The sequence below is a fragment of the Dromiciops gliroides genome, chromosome 2 (genome assembly GCF_019393635.1).
Source record: "Dromiciops gliroides isolate mDroGli1 chromosome 2, mDroGli1.pri, whole genome shotgun sequence".
In the NCBI taxonomy this organism is placed as follows: domain Eukaryota; kingdom Metazoa; phylum Chordata; class Mammalia; order Microbiotheria; family Microbiotheriidae; genus Dromiciops; species Dromiciops gliroides.
In genome coordinates this window covers 610219339-610237851 of record NC_057862.1, presented here as the reverse complement: position 1 = coordinate 610237851, position 18513 = coordinate 610219339, and the positions used below count along the sequence as shown (strand labels likewise).

Sequence of the window (18513 nt, the reverse complement as noted above, 5' to 3'; positions counted from 1 at the left end):
AGGTCAAATACAATTATTTAATGGTTTTTATTTATTTATTTTATTTTATTTTATTGGGAGGGACAATTAGGGTTAAGTAACTTGCCCAGGGTCACACAGCTAGTAGGTGTCAAGTGTCTGAGACTGGATTTGAACTCAGGTCTTCCTGAATCCAGGGCCAGTGCTTTATCTACTGTGCCACCTAGCTGTCCTATTTTATGGTTTTTTAAAAAATTAATGGTACCCAAACTGGTTTTGCTCTCATGACTAGTGTTTCTTTCTACTGATAGATGGTAGTCAACTATGTAGAGACTACTAGAATAGCCTCTCCAGAGTCTAGAGCCTACCTTCCTGCTGTTGACTGGAATTTTTCCAATGGTAGCTACTACTGTGGGTATCCACATTGTGGGCAAATCATAATTGCATTGAGGTCTAATATCTAAGTCAAAAGCAAGTAGGGCATCATCTTTCAGTGTTGGGAGGAGTGGAGTGAGAGAGACTGTTAGAAGACATTTGAGTGAAGAGTAGTTATGGTCGGTTGTTTTGGAGATAAGCCCTATGATGATGTGACCTATCATCTTACTTTCCAATTGGTTTATCACATACCACACACTTTTTAGGGGGTAGCTTTGTAGTCCTTACATCATAGACCACTGGATTATACAGTTCTCTCTAGTTTCATGTTTGTAGTGTTAATCACTGCTTTTGGTGTTTGGTTATGGTTGTTTCTGAGTCCACCTAGCTATTCTGTCCCACATTTTCCCATATTGTCCCCCTCAAACATGAGATATTTTTCTAAAATCGGCATAGACTTTGTCTATGCCATTACCTTGACCTAGCTATAGCTAGCTATACCAAATGTTGTTAATTTGGGATGATATAGTTTTTTCTAAAAAGTATTATATTTTCAGGCAGCTAGGTGGCACAGTGGATAAAGCACCAGCCCTTGATTCAGGAGGACCTGAGTTCAAATTTGGCCTCAGACACTTGACACTTACTAGTTATGTGACCCTGGGGAAATCACTTAACCCACATTACCCTGTGGTGCCCCCCCCCTCCATCCCCAAAGTATTATATTTCAAATTGTCTGGGGCAACTAGTTGGCACAGTGGATAGAGCACCAGCCCTGGAGTCTGGAGGACCTGAGTTCAAATCTGGCCTGAAACACTTAACATTTACTAGCTGTGTGACCCTAGGCAAGTCCCTTAATCCCAGTTGCCTGACTCAAAAAAAAAATATTAGCATATTTCAAATTGTCAAATTTGTAAAGTTGTATTGACTTAAAAATAGTCATTTACTAATATACCTGCTTCTCTAACAGTTAAAAAAATTAAATCAAATCAACCAGGAAAGAGACTATGTCTAAAAGCATTATGCATCATTTTGTACCTCTATAACTCCCTACTCCTCTAAAGATGGGAGAGTGGTATCATTCTTTGTTTTCTAGAGCCAAGATTAGATCTTATTACCATAGTTTTAGAGCTGCAATGGTCCTCAAAGTTCATCTAATTCAGTCTCCTCTTATAAATGTGGAAAGGAAGATCCTTAGAGAGGAAGTAACATCAACTTTATTTTTTCTTCTTTAATGAACCCATGCTGGAAGAATTGATGACTTCTTCCCTTTCTAAATGATTTCAAATTATTTGAAAAGTTTTCTAGGAATCAAAATTAAATATACTGACCTATGGTTTGAAGATTTTGCCATCTTCACTGTTTAAAAAATGTGGACATTTGTTTTTTATCTTCAGTCCTGAAGCATATCTTCCATTTGCTACAGTTTTCCCCTGATCACCAAAAGCAATCACACATAGTTTTAAATCATCAAAGGTTACTCTTCTTTGTCCTACCATTTTATTATCTGTCTTTCAGTTCAACAATTTAGTTCAAACATTTCTTAAGTTGTTCCTGTTTGCAAGTCACTGTGTTGGGCAGTAAATGAAACAAAGCAAAACAAAAGAAAAAGTCCCTGTCTTCAAAGAAGTTTGTTGATTTTTTTTTTTTACTAGAAGATGAAACTTGGTATGTTACATACAAAGTAATTTCAATAGAGTCAATGTTACCAAGTAAAAATTAGGAAAAGGCCTCATGTAAAAGGTGGTTTCTGAACTATGTCTTGAAGGAAGCTAAGTATTCTAAGAGATGGAGTGGAGAAGATCCTACAATCCAGATGTGAGGAACCATCTGCATGTGGACACGAGAAGCAGTTTATGGTGTTGCTGTCTATAGTGTAGACCAATTTGACTATAATGTAGAATTCTTGAAAGGGAATAATTGAAACAATACTGGAAAGGTAGATGGGAGTCATTTTGTAAAGACTTTAAAATATGCTTAGGATTCTGTATTTTATCCTAGAAGCTATCAGAGATTTACAGTAGGGAAGTAGAAAGATTATATCTATGTTTTGAGAATAACAATTTGACAGATAATGGAAGATAGATTGGATCTTTCATTGTAATTTTGTCCTGATCATTTATTTTGCTTTTCTCTTTGTTAAAGATTGGTATCATTGATGCTAAATAATGAAGTAAAGTTAGAATTAAATATTCAGCCTTCTCTGTCATTCATTGTCATTTTCTCATGCATCTACAAAGAGGACATATCTCTGATCTTCATATTTCAACCAACATTGTTTTAGTTTATTTTATTCAATTTCGTTGGTATCTTTTTTTGTGACCTAGCTCTCCCAGTGCATCCTCTCTCCCTCTCCTTCTCCCTCTCCCTCCAAAAGCTCCATTACAAAGAATACAAAGATGTGGGGTGAAGTTAAATAGTTCTGCAAAACTGATCAATATATTAATGAAAGTCTAGCATTGTTTGCAGTATTTCATACCCTAGAGTTACTCAGCACTTCAAAGAAGTAGGGGTGGTAGGAAGTGCTTTCTCATAACCCTCTTTACCCAGAAGTTAAAAAAATTCCATTTAATTTTATTTTTTCTCAATCGCATGTAAATAAAAAATTTTGACATTCATTTTTTAAAATTTTGTGTTCCAGATTCTTTCCCTTCCTTCCTTCCTCCTCCTTGAGAAAGCAAGCAACTTGACAGATTATATGCAGTCATGCAAAACATTTCTATTGTTAGCCATGTTGCAAAAAAAAAAATGCAGACTAAAAACAAAATAATAAAGCTTTAAAAAATATGTTTCTCTAAGGTACCACCTCACACCTATCAGATTGGCTTATATGACAAAAAAGGAAAATGTTGGATGTTGGAAGGAATGTGGAAAAACTGGGACACTAATGCCCTTTTTTTGGTGGGGGGGTGAGGCACTTGGGGTTAAGTGACTTGCCCAGGGTCACACAGCTAGTAAGTGTCAAGCATCTGAGGCTGGATTTTTTTTCAGGGCAGTGGGGGGTTAAGTGACCTGCCCAGGGTCACACAGCTAGTAAGTGTCAAGTGTCTGAGACCAGATCCGAACTCAGGTCCTCCTGAATCCAGGGCCAGTGCTTTATCCACTGTGCCACCTAGCTGCCCCCTGAGGCCGGATTTGAACTCAGGTCTTCCTGACTCCAGGGCCAGTGCTTTATCTGCTGGGCCAGTGCTTTATCTGCTGTGCCACCTAAGAATTGGAAATCAAAGGGATGCCCATCAGTTGGGAAGTGGCTAAACAAGCTGTGGTATATGATTGTAGTGGAATATTATTGTGCTATAAGAACAGGATGATTTAAAAAAAAAATCCTGGAAAGACTTACATGAATTGTTGCCTAGTGAAATGAACAGAACCAGGATAATGTTGTATACAGTTACAGTAATATTGTTTGATGAAGAACTGTGAATATTAGCTATTCTCAGAAATATGATTCAAGGCAATCCCAAAGGACTAATGATGAAGCATACTATCTGCTCCAGAGAAAGAATTGATATTGTTTGAATACAGACTGAAGCATACTATTTTTCACTTTCCCTTTCATTTCTTCTTTTATTTGAATTTTCTTGTACAAAAATGGCTATCTCGAATGTTTGACATAATTGTACATGTATAACCTATATATGATTGCTTATCATCTCAGAGAGGGGAAAAGGGGAAGGAAGAAAGAAAGGGATAGAATTTGGAACTCAGGACTTTAAATAAAAATGTGTTGTTTTGGTTTTTTTTAAGTATGTTACAATCTGCATTCAAATGCCATCAGTTCTTTCTCTGGGAGTGGACAGAACTTTTCATCATAAGTCTTTTGGAATTATTTTAGATCTATTTCTGAGAATAGCTAAGTCAATGACAGTTTATTATCTTACAATATTGCTGTTACTGTGTGTAATAGTATCCTTGTTCTGTTTATTTCACTTTGCATCGGTTCATGTAAGTCCTCCCACATTTTTCTGAAAGCATCCCACAATTATTTCTCATAGCACAAGTTGTTCAAGCTTTCCTCAATTAATGGACATTTCCTCACTTACGTAAGAATTGATTTGGGGACCCCATCTTTGGCTAAAATTAGAAAGCCTTGGGCATGCCCTGCATAGCTCCCTCTGCCCAGTGGAGGTATGCACGAAAACCCCAAGCCCTAGCCAGCCTTGGGCACAGCCCCTGGAGGTGCCAACGAATTAGTTTGGGGTGTGTGGGTGGTCGGCCCAGGTTTCCTGGGAGAGAAGGGTTTTTTTATTCTGGGAGGTAGAGAAGAGGGGTGTGGAGACAGGGAGTGAGCCACTAAGGAGACAGGTGGTGGAGGAGGGGAGGAGGAGACAATGAGAGAGAGAGAGAGAGAGAGAAGCGTTCACAGTGGCAGGTGAGTTAAACGCGGACGCACACGGGGATAGAGGCAGCTGAGTCTGGTGGGCGAGTTTACAGGTCGTATCCTGCTTTTCTTTGTCCTTATTTCTAAATTGGTTCTCAAATCCTGTTTTGTTGTTTATTTGAAAGGAGACTTTTTAATCTAATTTCTTATCAGTCTGAGAGAAACAGTTGGGGAGTGGGCAGTATGGAAGAGAGGGGAGGCTCAGGACCTAGAGGTCCTCCATTGTGTTCTGAGTCTCCCAGTATTGTAGCCAGCCTCCCAATTAACTCTTCCCATATTAAATTTGGCCCTTACACTTACCAATTCTTTGTCACCACAAAAAGCACTGGTGTTGACATTTTTCCTTTTTCTTTGATCTCCTTAGTCTAGCCTAAGTAGTAGACCTGGTAGTGGTATTGCTGGGTCAAAGTGTATGCACAGTTTTATAGCCCTTTGGATATAGTTCCAAATTGCTCTCCAGAATGGTTGGATCAGTTCACTACTCTACCAATAATGCATTAGTCTCACTTTTTCCACAATCCCTTCAACATTTGTCATTTTCCTGCCCAATATTTTTTTTTAATTTTTATAGTTTTCTTTATATTACTAGAATTTCTCCCAGTATCCCTTCTCTTCCCCATCCCAGAGAACCATCCCATATCACAAATAGCATTTCTTTAAAAGAACAAGAAAGAAGAAGAGACCAAAAATCAACTAAACCAAATAATACCTCCAAAAATAACAACAACAAAAAAAACCCAACAAAAAGTATATGCATCCATTTACTTCCTACTGCTGCAAAGAAGTGGGGTAGGGCTATCTTTCCATATCCTTGGAGACATGCTTGTTCTTTGTACTTTTGCAACATTTATTTTTATTGTTCCGTATGTTTGTACATTTAATCTTCATGTTGTCACCAACATTGTTTAATAAGCTTTTTGTTATCTTTAGCCTTCATAGAATCACAAAATTTCAAAGTTAGAAGGGCCATCTAGTCCAATCCATACCTGAAAAGAATCATCACTATAAAAACATGTGACAGGTGGTCATCTAGCCTCTGCTTAAAGACCTTGAAAGGCAACTCACTGTCTCTCAGGGTCTTCTTATACCTTTTACCCCAACATATTCTCTTTGATCCATTGACACTGGCTACCTGGATGTTTCGCAAACAACACGCTCCATCTCTCAGTTCCAGGCATTCTTTCAGCCACCTTCCATACCTAGAATACTCGCCCTCCTCTGCTTTTTTTTTAATCAGTTGAAGAAGACATTTCATTATATACATATAATTGCTGTAAATAAACCATTTGTCATTCTGAATGTATTGACAGCTCTAAATCAGAATGTGTAGGTGATAATAAGTACCTGATAATTTCAAAAACCTACATTTTGTGAAGTTTGGCCCAAGATTTAGCTAATCTTCAAGTTGGAAAGAACAAGGGAAAGTTTAAGATCACTTATTGTATTTGGTTCTGGGCAGAATAATAATTATATTAATGCTTGAAAAAGTAAACCATTATTACTTAAAGGATATGGACTAATTGTTATTTTCACAAAGGTGAGTAGATGCCAGTAGCTAAGGGGAGAAAAACACTAACCATAGTCCTTGACATGGAAAAATAATTAGCAAACTCGAGGGCATTTTATATTATTTTTTTATGGAAAGTGAGTGGGTTGGTCTTAATACAACCTTCATTAATGCAGATAGTTCCTGAGAGTAAATGAAACTGTTTACTTTTGAATTTCACACATTTTATTTAACTATCAAGGATCCAACACTTGGTAAAAAGTGTTCACGTGCCTATAATCAGGGTGAAATTTAAGAGAAGAAAACACAAAGTATAAACAGTCTTAAATCATAATTTTTTTCCTAGTACTTGATTTTTATATGTGTATTTCTCTGTACTAATTACATATGGAAAAAATAAGCCGTTCTGTTGATTCATTCAGTCACATAGGAATATCCTTCTGCTTGGCTTCCCCAAATCCTTCCCCAGCCCTGAATGTTAAGGGACTTTCAAAACCAAAAAGAAATGATACTTTTCTTTCAAATTTCATTATACCCTTTAAAAAAATTTATGCCGGTCATTTCTCCATAATACTTCCCTCTTTCCCCAGTCATACACTCCTTTGTAACAGAAAACCATTTAGCAAAACTAGGATACACACACACACACACACACACACACACACACACACACAATTCAAGAAATGTACTGAAGTACTCCTTTTTTTTTTTAAGTGAGGCAATTGGGGTTAAGTGACTTGCCCAGGGTCACACAGCTGGTAAGTGTTAAGTGTCTGAGGCCAGATTTGAACTCAGGTACTCCTGGCTCCAGGGCCAGTGCTTTATCCACTGTGCCACCTAGCTGCCCTACTCATTTCTTTAGATTGAACTGAGGGGCAACTAGGTGATGTAGTGGATAGAGCACTGGCCCTGGATTCAGGAGGACCTGAGTCCAAATCTGGCCTCAGACACTTAACATTTACCAGCTGTGTGACCCTGGGCAAGTTACTTAACCCTGATTGCCTCAAACATCTGAGGCCATCTCCAGTCATCCTGCTGTATATCTGGATCGATGGCTCTGGAGGAGAGAGTAAGGTTGGTGACTTTGCACAACCGTCCTTCACTTAAATCCAATTAATTTCAAGTCATGACATTATTTCCTGATATCATGGTCCTCTTGGAGAGCAAAGGACAAAACAGCAGCAAGATTGAACTGAGAAATGGGTTGTCCTCAATTCTTTGAGACTGAGATTGATCAATAATTAGTCCTCAGCTGCCTTTTAGTATCATTATTTTTTTTAATTTTTTTTTGCGTGGGGCAATGAGTGTTAAGTGACTTGCCCAGGGTCACACAGCCAGTTTCAAGTGTCTGAGGTCAAATTTGAACTCAGGTCCTCCTGAATCCAGAGCCAGTGCTTTATCCACTGCACCAACTGGCTGCCCCTTAGTATCATTCTTATTCAGAATTTTTTATTGTCATTGTATTTAATGTTTTCCTGGCTCTGCTTCACTCAACATCCATACACACAATTCTTTCCCACATAGCTCTGAATTCCTCATATCATTTTTTTAAGGCATACTAATATTTCAATACATCAATTCAGCCACTTTTTTTAAATCATAAAAAGTATTTTCTTATGTTCCACTTACATGTAAAGATAGTTTTCCATATTTGTTTTCATAAGACTTTTGGTTCCAAATCTTTCTCCCTCTCTCCTTTCCCCACCCCTCCCCAAGACAGCAAGCAATCTGATATAGTTTATATATGTACAATCACATTAAACATATTTCTTCATTAATCATGTTGTGAAAGAGGAATCAGAATAAAAGGGAAAAATCTCAAAAAAGAAAAAAACAAAAGTAGAAACAGTATGGTTCAATCTGCATTCAGAATCCACAGTTCTCTTTTCTGGATGTGGAGAACATTTTGCATCATGAATTCTTTGGAATTGTCTTGGATCAATGCACTGCTGAGAAGGGTTAAGTTTTTCACAGTTGATTATCACACAATGTTACTGTGACAGTGTTCTCCTGGTTCTGCTCACTTCACTCGGCATCAGTCTACTTAAGTCTTTCCAGGTTTTTCTGAAATCTGCCTGCTTATCATTTCTCATAGCACAATAATATTCCATTATATTCATATACCACAACTTGTTCAGCCATTCCTCAGTTGATGGGTATTCCCTCAATTTCCAATTCTTTGCCACCACAAAGAGATCAGCCACTTCTTAATTAATGAGCATCCACTTTGTTTCGTTGGGTTTTGCTCCTACAAAAACTGGTGGTGTAAGTATTTTGTTGCTTATGGAATCTTGACTTACTTGGTTCATATGCCCATCAGCAGAATCACTAGACCAAACAACATAAACAATTTAGTTACATTGTTCACATAATTCTAAGTTTTCCAGAAAGTTTCCACTAATAGTATATTAGTGAAACTTTCTTCTCAGAGAGTGACTCAACTTAAAAAACTCCAAATCAACAAAACCTTTTGAAAGGTATTTGTAAGAGAGCTTTTTTCATTTTGGCGTTGACAGACTATTTTTAAAAAGTTAATTGAGCTGTGTTCTATGTTGGCAAGGATTTATTTATTCTGCTGAGCCAGATTTCATAATCTTAATTATTTTGAATACTCAGTTATTCATGGACATATGTGAATGGGATATTCCTTCCAACAGAGAGGTGCAGATTATAATCCATCTAAGTCTACCTATTTTATGTGTTTCTTATACATGTTAATTTTTAATGATCCCCCTAAATTTGTCTATGGGCAGAGCATTTTTTTTTAATACCTGGAGGTCATGGAATACTATAGCTTCTGAAGAATTATGTGTGATATTCAGAGGTCAGTGAAAAGGCTTACAGTTGTCATGAGGAGGCTGCAACAATATATGAACAGGGAATTAAGAAGAACCAAAGTAATAGAATAAAAGAAATATATGAGAGAGAGAAAAAAAAGGTGGGCCAGTCACATGGGAAGAACCCATGATAACAGATAGCCTATTGTACTTCACTAGTACTTTTGGATATTAGGAGAATTCAAGACCTTCCCCCTACCATCTAGCATTTTGAGAGGAAATGGATAAGTGCACATTGGATGGTGTTACATGCTACCTCATAGGACGGTATTGCCTCCATTGATGTAACAGATTCATTTTATTATGAATAGGGTTGATTAGCCTGGATTCTGATGGGCTATCTATCCTACATTGGTTTTGTAACATAACTAATTCAGCTTCATATAAGCATGTAATAATATATATTGCTGAAAATGAATATTTAGGCATCTTCTTTCCCTGTAAGTCACCTTTACTTTCATGGTTTTAAAAATGCTGTGCTGAAGTTCCAAAGGACTGATGATGGAAAATACTATCCACCTCCAGAGAAAGAACTGATAGAGTCTGGATGCAGATCAAAGCATACTATTTTTTACTTTTATTTTTTATGTGCTTTTTCTTGGGGGGGGGGGTGGAGTGGGTTCTGTATTTTCTCTCACAACATGACCCATATGGAAATGTTTTGTATGATAGCACATTGATAATCTATATCAAAGTGTTTCCCTTTTCAATGAGGGCACAGGGAGGAAGGGAGTGAATGTGGAACTCAATTTTTAAAGGTAAAAAATTCTTTTATATTGTAATTGGAAATTTTAAAATGCTGTTCTGGATACATTATTGTCAATTAACTTTGTCATTCTGAATATACCTTAATAACCTTTAATATTTGTTAATAATTAATTCTGAGCTTCTGACCTTCTCTTGTCTGTATTTCTTATTCCCTTTAGTTCCATGCTATGGACACATTATACAGACACAACTATGATTTAAGCAGTGCAATTAGTGTTCTGGTACCACTTGGAGGACCTGTTTTATGTAGAGATGAAATGGAAGAATGGTCTGCTTCTGAAGCTAGCCTATTTGAAGAGGCTTTGGAAAAATATGGAAAAGACTTCAATGATATACGTCAGGACTTTGTAAGTAGAAAATTGTAGGGCTTTATTATGATTAAAATAAGTCGTGGCATGAGCACTGTATTTGACATGTGAATATTTTAAAGCATTTATCTACAAAGCTCATGTTTTAACTGTTATCTTTTAGCTATGCTAAGAACATCAGTCTATAAGGATGAGAATAACAGTTTTATTATGCCTCTCAGCTAAAGAAGTTATGTCCATTTTAAGGGAATGACTGCATTACTAATAAAGAGGACTAGGAGTCCTGAGGTCCTTGAGTTCTTATACAAGTTTCAGTATAGATTCTCTCTGGGCCTTTGGGCAAAGTCTTAAACTTAGCACTTGCTAATTATCCAGCTATAAAATTAGAACATGAGTTCACTTTCATCTTATTTTCTGTATTGTTATATCCTTCAACTATTCCATTATATGAGTTTTGTCTCTTATAATTAAAACATCATAGTATCATTCTGATAGCTTACCTGACAGCATGGATCTTCTGATACACAGTCTCATTTAGAATCATACTGTCAGAGAATTTCATAGCAAGAATGGATCTTAGGAAGGTATCATTTAGTCCAATCTCTTAATTTCACATATGAGGAAAGACTAATTCATGTTGGTTACTTGTGTGACTCTGCTGTTCTTTAGGTATAGGAATTATTGTCTTATAAAATTTTGACATTTTATGCTGTTATATATTAAATTGTTACTTAGAAACCAGGGGCTTTTATTTTAGGCTTAGAAGAAGCTTCCAAGAATAGCCTATTAATTTTATTTCAGTTGTTTAAAACTGAACTATATTTTCAATTTGCATGCTATCGTATATTCAGTGTGGTTTTTCTGGAGGGACAGCGGCCACAGTGTTTCTTGACCATATATACTGCCTCTGCAATTGTAAAAGAATAATTCCCATGTTTAGATACTAATTACTCCCAAGGTCCACTTCCATAAAAGGCAGAACAACTATACATTTTTAGCAAGAGGCTAGTTGTGATAATTTTTTCCTTAGGAAGATAATCTAAAATGTCATTAATCCTGAAACAAAAAAGAGAAACCTTCCTGTTCTAGTTTAATTGGAATTCATTAAATATACTTGTAATTTTAACCTGCTAATTACTCCTCCAGTTAATTTCTCACTGGTCAGTTTCTCAACTCTATACTCTGAGTTTAGTATATCTCTCATGTTTGATGATCATCTCTTCCATCATCCCTGGATAGTTTCCCTCTCCCATCTGTCTACCTTCCTGTCTTTTGAAACATAGTTAATCCTTTTGCTAGAGTCAAAGTACTGACGATAAAGAGACAACATACCAAAATGTATGGGAGGCAGCCAAAGCAGTACTTAGGTGTAATTTTATATCTCTACATGTTTACATAACTAAAATAGAGAAAGAGCAGATCAATGAAATGGGTGTACAACTAAAAAAATTAGAAAAAGAACAAATTAAAAATTCTCAATTAAGCACCAAATTAGAAATCCTGAAAATCAAAGGTGAGATTAATAAAATTGAAAGTAAGAAAACTATTTAACTAGTACATAAAACTAAGAGCTGGTTTTATGGGGGGAGGGAGAAAACAATAGAATAGACCTTTGTTTAATTTGATTAGATTAAAAATGCTTCTCTTCTGTAAGCAAATACTAGATTCAGATTCAGTCCCAGCTAGTGTATTTGCCCATGTGACATTTATATATGTATACATTGAAATAAATTCATAAGTGGTTGAGCATCTTGATTTTGTAGCCACCTATAATCAAAATTTTAAGCTACTTGAGAAGCTTGGAACTCCTGGTGGCTGGTGGGGGTGGGGTATGCTGGGTCTTGTGCTGCTTCTCCTTTCTTTTTTCTTTTCTTCCCCCCCCCCCCCCACTTCTCCCATTGTGCACTTGAGAGATTAATTTAGCACTTTTTGGAACAGATTCATCAACACTTTTAAAGGTACTTGCCTCCTTTTGGAGGGGATATAAACTTGCTGCATTGTACCTCTTATTTTCTCCCTACTATGTATACCCATAAATGTGTGTAGTTGCCAATGGGAAAGTGAAAATGAAGTCTGTAAAAATCACACAAATGCTTAAAATCACAAAAATTAAGTGTGCAAATATTGAGGACTAACTGTATGTTAATTGCATTTAGAATAAAGTCTAATTTCCCAAACCATTAAAAACTCTCCATGATCTGTCTTCAGCCTTTTTTTTTTTTTCAGCTTTATGATGCTTCTTTCTGAATACCATTTCCCATACTCTACATACCAGGTAGATAGCTAAGATTCCTCTTTGCTTTATGAGTCTTCAAGCACCTAGAGATGTGAAAGAAACAAATTGTTGCAAATGGTATTTGCAGTGGTTCAGCAAATAGCTACTAGTCCAGTGTGGAAAACTAGGTTGGAGCCAGTTTAGGGAAGTCGAAAAATGGCAGACTGGTGAGTTCAAATTTTATTCTAGAAGCAATGAGGAGCCACTCAAAATTTCTGAATAGGGGAGTGATATGGTTAGACCTCTGCCTTAGGAAGATTATTTTGATCACCATATACAGGAAGAAGTGATAAGGTAGGGCAACAATTATGAGGATATCGCCATAGTCCAGAGGCCAGGCCTAGACTAGGATGGGTCACCATGAAGATAGAGTAAAGAATTGATACAATTTGGAAACTGATTGGATTTGGGTGATAAAGTAAAAGATTATGGGATCCTAGATTTAGAGTTCATCTGGTTCAACCTCCTTATTTTACATAGGGAGATACATATGAATGAAGAGAAGTTTTAAGAGACTTGTTCAGGTTTATATTGATGTGAAGTGTTGTTACTGTTTGGTCATTTTCAGTTGTGTCCAACTCTTCATAACCCCATTTAGGATTTTATTGGCAAAGATACTGGAGTGGTTTGCCACTTCTCCATTTTATAGATGAGGAAAGTGAGGCAAATAGAGTTAAATGACTTGCTCAGGGTGACACAATTAGTACGTGTTTGAGGTCAGGTCTTCCTGACTTTAGGCCTGGTACTCTATCTATTGCATGACCTAGCTGCCCCAAGAATTTGAACTCACTAGGATGAGTCATCCTTGATTTCAGACCGGGCACTATTCCCTCTGTGCCACCTAGCCACCCTGATACTAAGTAATGGAGCTACGCTATGAAAATAACTTCAGAATTACAAACTTTGTTGGTTCTAGTGAAGGCAAGGAAGCTTCAAAAGAAACAATTTAATGGAGAGGAAGATAACTAATTTTATTTTAGACTTAATGTCTTTGTGATGCAAGTGTAATATCTATGAAGAGTTGCTCAAAACATAGTTGTTGGGGCGGCTAGGTGGTACAGTGGATATAGCACCGGCCCTGGATTCAGAAGGACCTGAGTTCAAATCCAGCCTCAGACACTTAACAATTACTATCTGTGTGACCCTGGGCAAGTCACTTAACCCCAACTGCCTCACCAAAAAAAAAAGAAGAAGGGAAAAAAACATAGTTGTTGATGATGCAGGATTAGAGTTCAGTAGAGAGATTAGGTCTGGATATATAACTTTAAGAATCATCTACCTAGGGACAGCTAGATGGCACAGTGGATAGAGCACCGGCCCTGGATCCAGGAGTACCTGAGTTCAAATCTGGCCTCAGACACTTAACACTTACTAGCTGTGTGACCCTGGGCAAGTCACTTAACCCCAATTGCCTCACTAAAAAAAAAACACAAAAAAAACACAAAAAAAACCCCCCAAAAATCATCTACATAGGGGCAGCTAGATAGCGCAGTGGATAGAGCACTTTTATCTTGTCAATTGTGATTTGTTAAATGACACACTTCCTATTATCTACTATAAAATTTTATATAAATTTAGTATTTTCCCTTTTCAGGAAGTAACAAGCACCTAGTAAAGAAATCTCAGCTTTAATTCTCTGTAGGCTAAACAAATTTGTATTTAACTTTGTATATAACTTAGTGATTTTTTTCACAACATTTTAAATGTAAGGTAACAGTGATTTTTAAAGGGTTTATGATCTGTTTTATAAAATTGTCTTTAAAAAAGTAAAGTGTAAATATGAAGGCCTGCAAATTTAGTGTGTAGACTTTAAAATCAACTCTGGGAAATTATTTGTTAGGTATTTGAGATTGTTTCCATCTTGCTTACTAAGGAGGCTGATATAATCCCCTATCATATTAAAATCAGACACTTGGCCAGTGAGCAAACAGGAACATAACGTTTCTCTTGGACTTATGAAATGTCCCTTTTCTTCATCTGAGAGTCTGAGAGATATCTGTACCTTGGTCACCAGATTAAGACTTTAACATTTTTTCGATATAATTTTTAACATAAGAGTTTTCTGTTTGCATAGATGATGTATTCATTGTCTTGGATGACCAGAAATATTTAAGAGTTGAACCTTACTGTGAGAATGATTTTCTAAGTAAATGAGATGGAATAACTAGGTTGTACTTTATAGTTCATAACAGCTTCCCTTTTAATTACTATTTTTTTTTTTGTTTTCTTAGGTTCAGATCTGAATGACTCATCAAGATGAGGTCATTAAATTTGAATAACAAAACATAGTAATTAAGTTGGTGTTGCTGACTGTGTTGATCTTTTGACCAGACTTTTTACATGTTATTCATGGTTTAAATTTATAGGCAGAGCAGCTAAAAGTAAATAACTCTAAGCAGCAATAACTGAATGTAAAATGAACAAAATTAAAATCATTATTATAACTGTTTTGATAAATGTATATTAAACAATGTAAGCAAAAATCATAATAAACTATCTCAGTCCAATGCAGTAGGTTGGGAACTCACAGAAAAATTAGACTAGTCATTTAATACTGAAAGCAAGAGGTCTTTATTTGGAGAGTTTCTACTCTCACAGGAGAAGTCTGTTTGACTTGACCTTGAACTTTGGAAGTAAAGGGATAATAAGGCCAACGAGAGGAGGCTACTAGGGCAACATCCACCTGACGTAAATGGCAGCATGCAGGATATAGAACTAGGGCACATGCCAACAAGTCAATGATAGCCCTGCAAGAAATTGTTTCTTATACTTGACATATCATTATAATAAGCTCTTCTCCATTCTTCCAAGTTTGATGGGTAGGACTCATAGGTCCATCATCCTTTAGTATAGCAATATATATCAGGGATGTTAAGGTTTTATGGTGAGTGGTTGAGTTTTTGATTAGGAAATTGGAAGTTTCTAGCATTGAGAAATATATAGATGATTCTAGAAAGGGGAGAAAGCAAAATTGGAGAGGTTTTATGGATTAACATAAGAACAAGCTTTGACAAAGGGAATTAAATAGGACTAGCAAAAAATATAGACAGTAGACTATAGCAAATAGTAAATTGAAAGAACAACTTCCATATATGGGGACTGTAAGTATGAAATACTGCATAAATTACCAGATATAGTCAATGTGGTGTTTATTTTTGATGAACATTTTTCTTTCTTTCTTTCTTTTTTTTAAAGTGAGGCAATTGGGGTTAAGTGACTTGCCCAGGGTCACACAGCTAGTAAGTGTTAAGTGTCTGAGTCTGAATTTGAACTCAGGTACTCCTGACTCCAGGGCTGGTACTCTATCCACTGCACCACCTAGCTGCCCCGAACATTTTTCTTTTAAAAAAAATTGTTACAAAGGATGACTTTTTGAATAGGGGGGTAATTAGGGCTATATTTGGAAGAGGTTATATAAAAACAAAGACATTAATAAAAGTTTTAAAGAAAATTTTAATAGCTAAAGAAATCTTAATATTGAACATCAGTAAAATTAGCTAAATTTGTCACATATCTCCTTGTTAATTTCATTACTTTTATTGGTGCATTTCTTGCTTTTCTGACATGAGGGCAGGGAGAGCAAAGGGCCAGGCAAGACCTTTTACTCTGCCATCTTGTCTGAAGTCTTCACCCATTTTATTTGACCACAGTTTTTGTTACCTTTTCAGTGATTATTTTTTTAAACAGAATGATGTATTGTTCTTTTGACTCTGCTTTCTTTATTCTGCATGAGTTCATACAAATCTTCCCATGTTTTTCTGAATTCTTAATAGTCATTTCATTTCATTTCAGTCACAGTCATACCACAATATGTTCAACTATTCTCTGTTCTCATATATTGTTGTTTTTGCTATAAATATTTAGGTCTTGATTTCAGTAACTTGAGTGAATTTTTAAAAACTTCTTAACCATTTATGATGTCAAATGTGCTAAATACTAGGGATATAAGTATGAAGAAGAACAGTCCCTTTCCTCAGGAAGTTTGCATTCTAATGGTGGAAGACAATACAAAGGAGTAGAGTTAGAGAGGAGGTGGAGAAAGAGAGTGAGCTGTGTGTGTATATACATATGTGTATATGCACATACATATATCTGTATGCATATATATAAATACATACCCATCCATATATGCATGTACATATATGTATATGTATACACACACACACAAAGCATGGCTTGGATTGTCTTTGGAAAAGGGTTAGAATTCTCAGGATTATGATCCCAGAAATCAGATCTTTTGGTCAAGGCTTGAAGAGTTTATTAACTTTCTTGCATAAATCCAAATTATTTTTCCAGAATGGTTGAATTCATTGCTATGCAATGAATTAGCCAACTTGTTTTCCCATAGTCTCACCAAAAATGAGTTTTCTCATCTTTTACCATTTTTGCTAATAAGGGTGCAGAAGTTTTAATTTATATTTCTCTGAAGTTCCAGTGTGTTTAAAGTCTAAGTTTGGAAACTTGTTCATTTTAAATTAACTCAGCTACTAAAATAATTTAGGTTTATCCAATACTGGGATACACTAATTCACTTTCTATTGGTACATTCTGTTACTGTATTTACACTTTCAGGCCAAGTAACCTCCCTACAAAGTACACATGCACACCAAATATAATTAAGCAAGCATAATTGGCAATCCTCACAATTCACTTGAGGAAGTGACAGGATATAATGGGGAAGTATGAGACAGTGAAGTGTTATGGGTGGGGAGAGTAAGAGGGTAGCCCATTTGTACACTTTGATATGCTTTTAGAAGTGAAATTCTTCAATCATTTCTTGGTAGAAGTATAGCATTTTAGCCATTGGCCAAAGCGCTTACCCAATAGAAGATAGCATACCCAATTTTAAAAAACAACAAAACAACAACAGTGCCATCAAGTCCAGCTAGAATGTCAAGAGAATTTTCCCTGGCAGGCAAAAGTTGAGTTATAGTTAAGAGCAGGCCAAACAAGTTCAGCTAAGTGATCTGTTCAACAGGATTACTGGGGAATAGTATGAGGACAGAACAGGAAGTGTGAGTTGCCTTAGCTGCCTGTGTCTTTCTGTCCCTGTGAACTCTGATGTATGCCTATACTTTCCTGTGACATAGTCTATATTTGGAGGGACTACACCCTAGGGTTATGGAAAGAATGCTTTGTTACTATTGTTTATACTATGCCATTTCAGTAAATGTCATTGCTTTGAGCTAATTGTGTCAAGCAGCTCACTGTTAAAGGTTAACACAGTAGTTGGGAGGGCTCTTGAGCTACATAGTTTTAGAAGTGTAGACCCATGGAATACCTTGAATTTGGGATAACTCAATGTGGGTACTATATTGATATCAACTATCATGTTTAACCCATTTTGTTGCCTCTCAATGCTGCCCTTCTTTACACTGTAGTCATTGTTGTGAATATTGTCCTTAAGGTTCTACTTTTTTTACTCTGAATCCTTTCATGCAACTCTAACCATATTCCTCTAAATTCTTCATATTTTTCATTCTTGACACTCTATAAAAGATGCTAAAACTGTTGGTGTTACAAACCTAATATAGAATAGTCTAACAAACTTCTAGGACTTTACAATACTGAGGGAAATGTTTAATTTAATTCTATAAAACCACAGTTCTCTATTCCCCATAAAAAGCAGTTGATCTGAAATGACTAAGGTTTTATGTTAATATTTCAGAAATGGAAAATATAGAACACTTTTATTGATTTTTTTAAAAAGGAACATCACATTTCTAAAGGGGACAAATGAATTTGTAGACACAAAGGGACAGTACTTTGGGGATTTTAATTAGCAAAGCAAGGGAAAATAGATGTGAGTTAACTTTCTTTCTTGGTGCAAGAAATTGGATATTTTGCTGTGAAGTCTTTTTGCCAATAATAAGTAAACTAGGGACTAGGTCTTAGAGATACTGACAAATAATGTTTAAAATATTTTAGGTTTTTTGTTAAGGTCTGTACTTTGGAATCTGTCAGCCTGAGTAAATGAATTATACTCTCAGAATTGGCTCATTTGTTTTCCCAGTTCATAACCAAGGGAAAACGTGTATCTTATGACAGTCCTTATTCCCTCAAACAGTCAAATTTCTTCACTGAACTATGGATACATTTTGTAAATG

General features: G+C 36.1%; 1 protein-coding gene across 4 annotated transcripts in view; it reads left to right on the top strand.

The window, feature by feature from the left end:
- MTA3 (metastasis associated 1 family member 3) overlaps nucleotides 1-18513 on the top strand; it is a 223845-nt gene that overhangs the window by 166952 nt on the left and 38380 nt on the right. For all 4 annotated transcript variants that reach the window (XM_043987809.1, XM_043987807.1, XM_043987806.1 and 1 more), the window contains exon 9: nucleotides 9982-10170. In XM_043987809.1, coding sequence (XP_043843744.1) covers nucleotides 9982-10170 — 189 coding nt within the window. The remainder of the gene's footprint in view (nucleotides 1-9981; nucleotides 10171-18513) is intronic.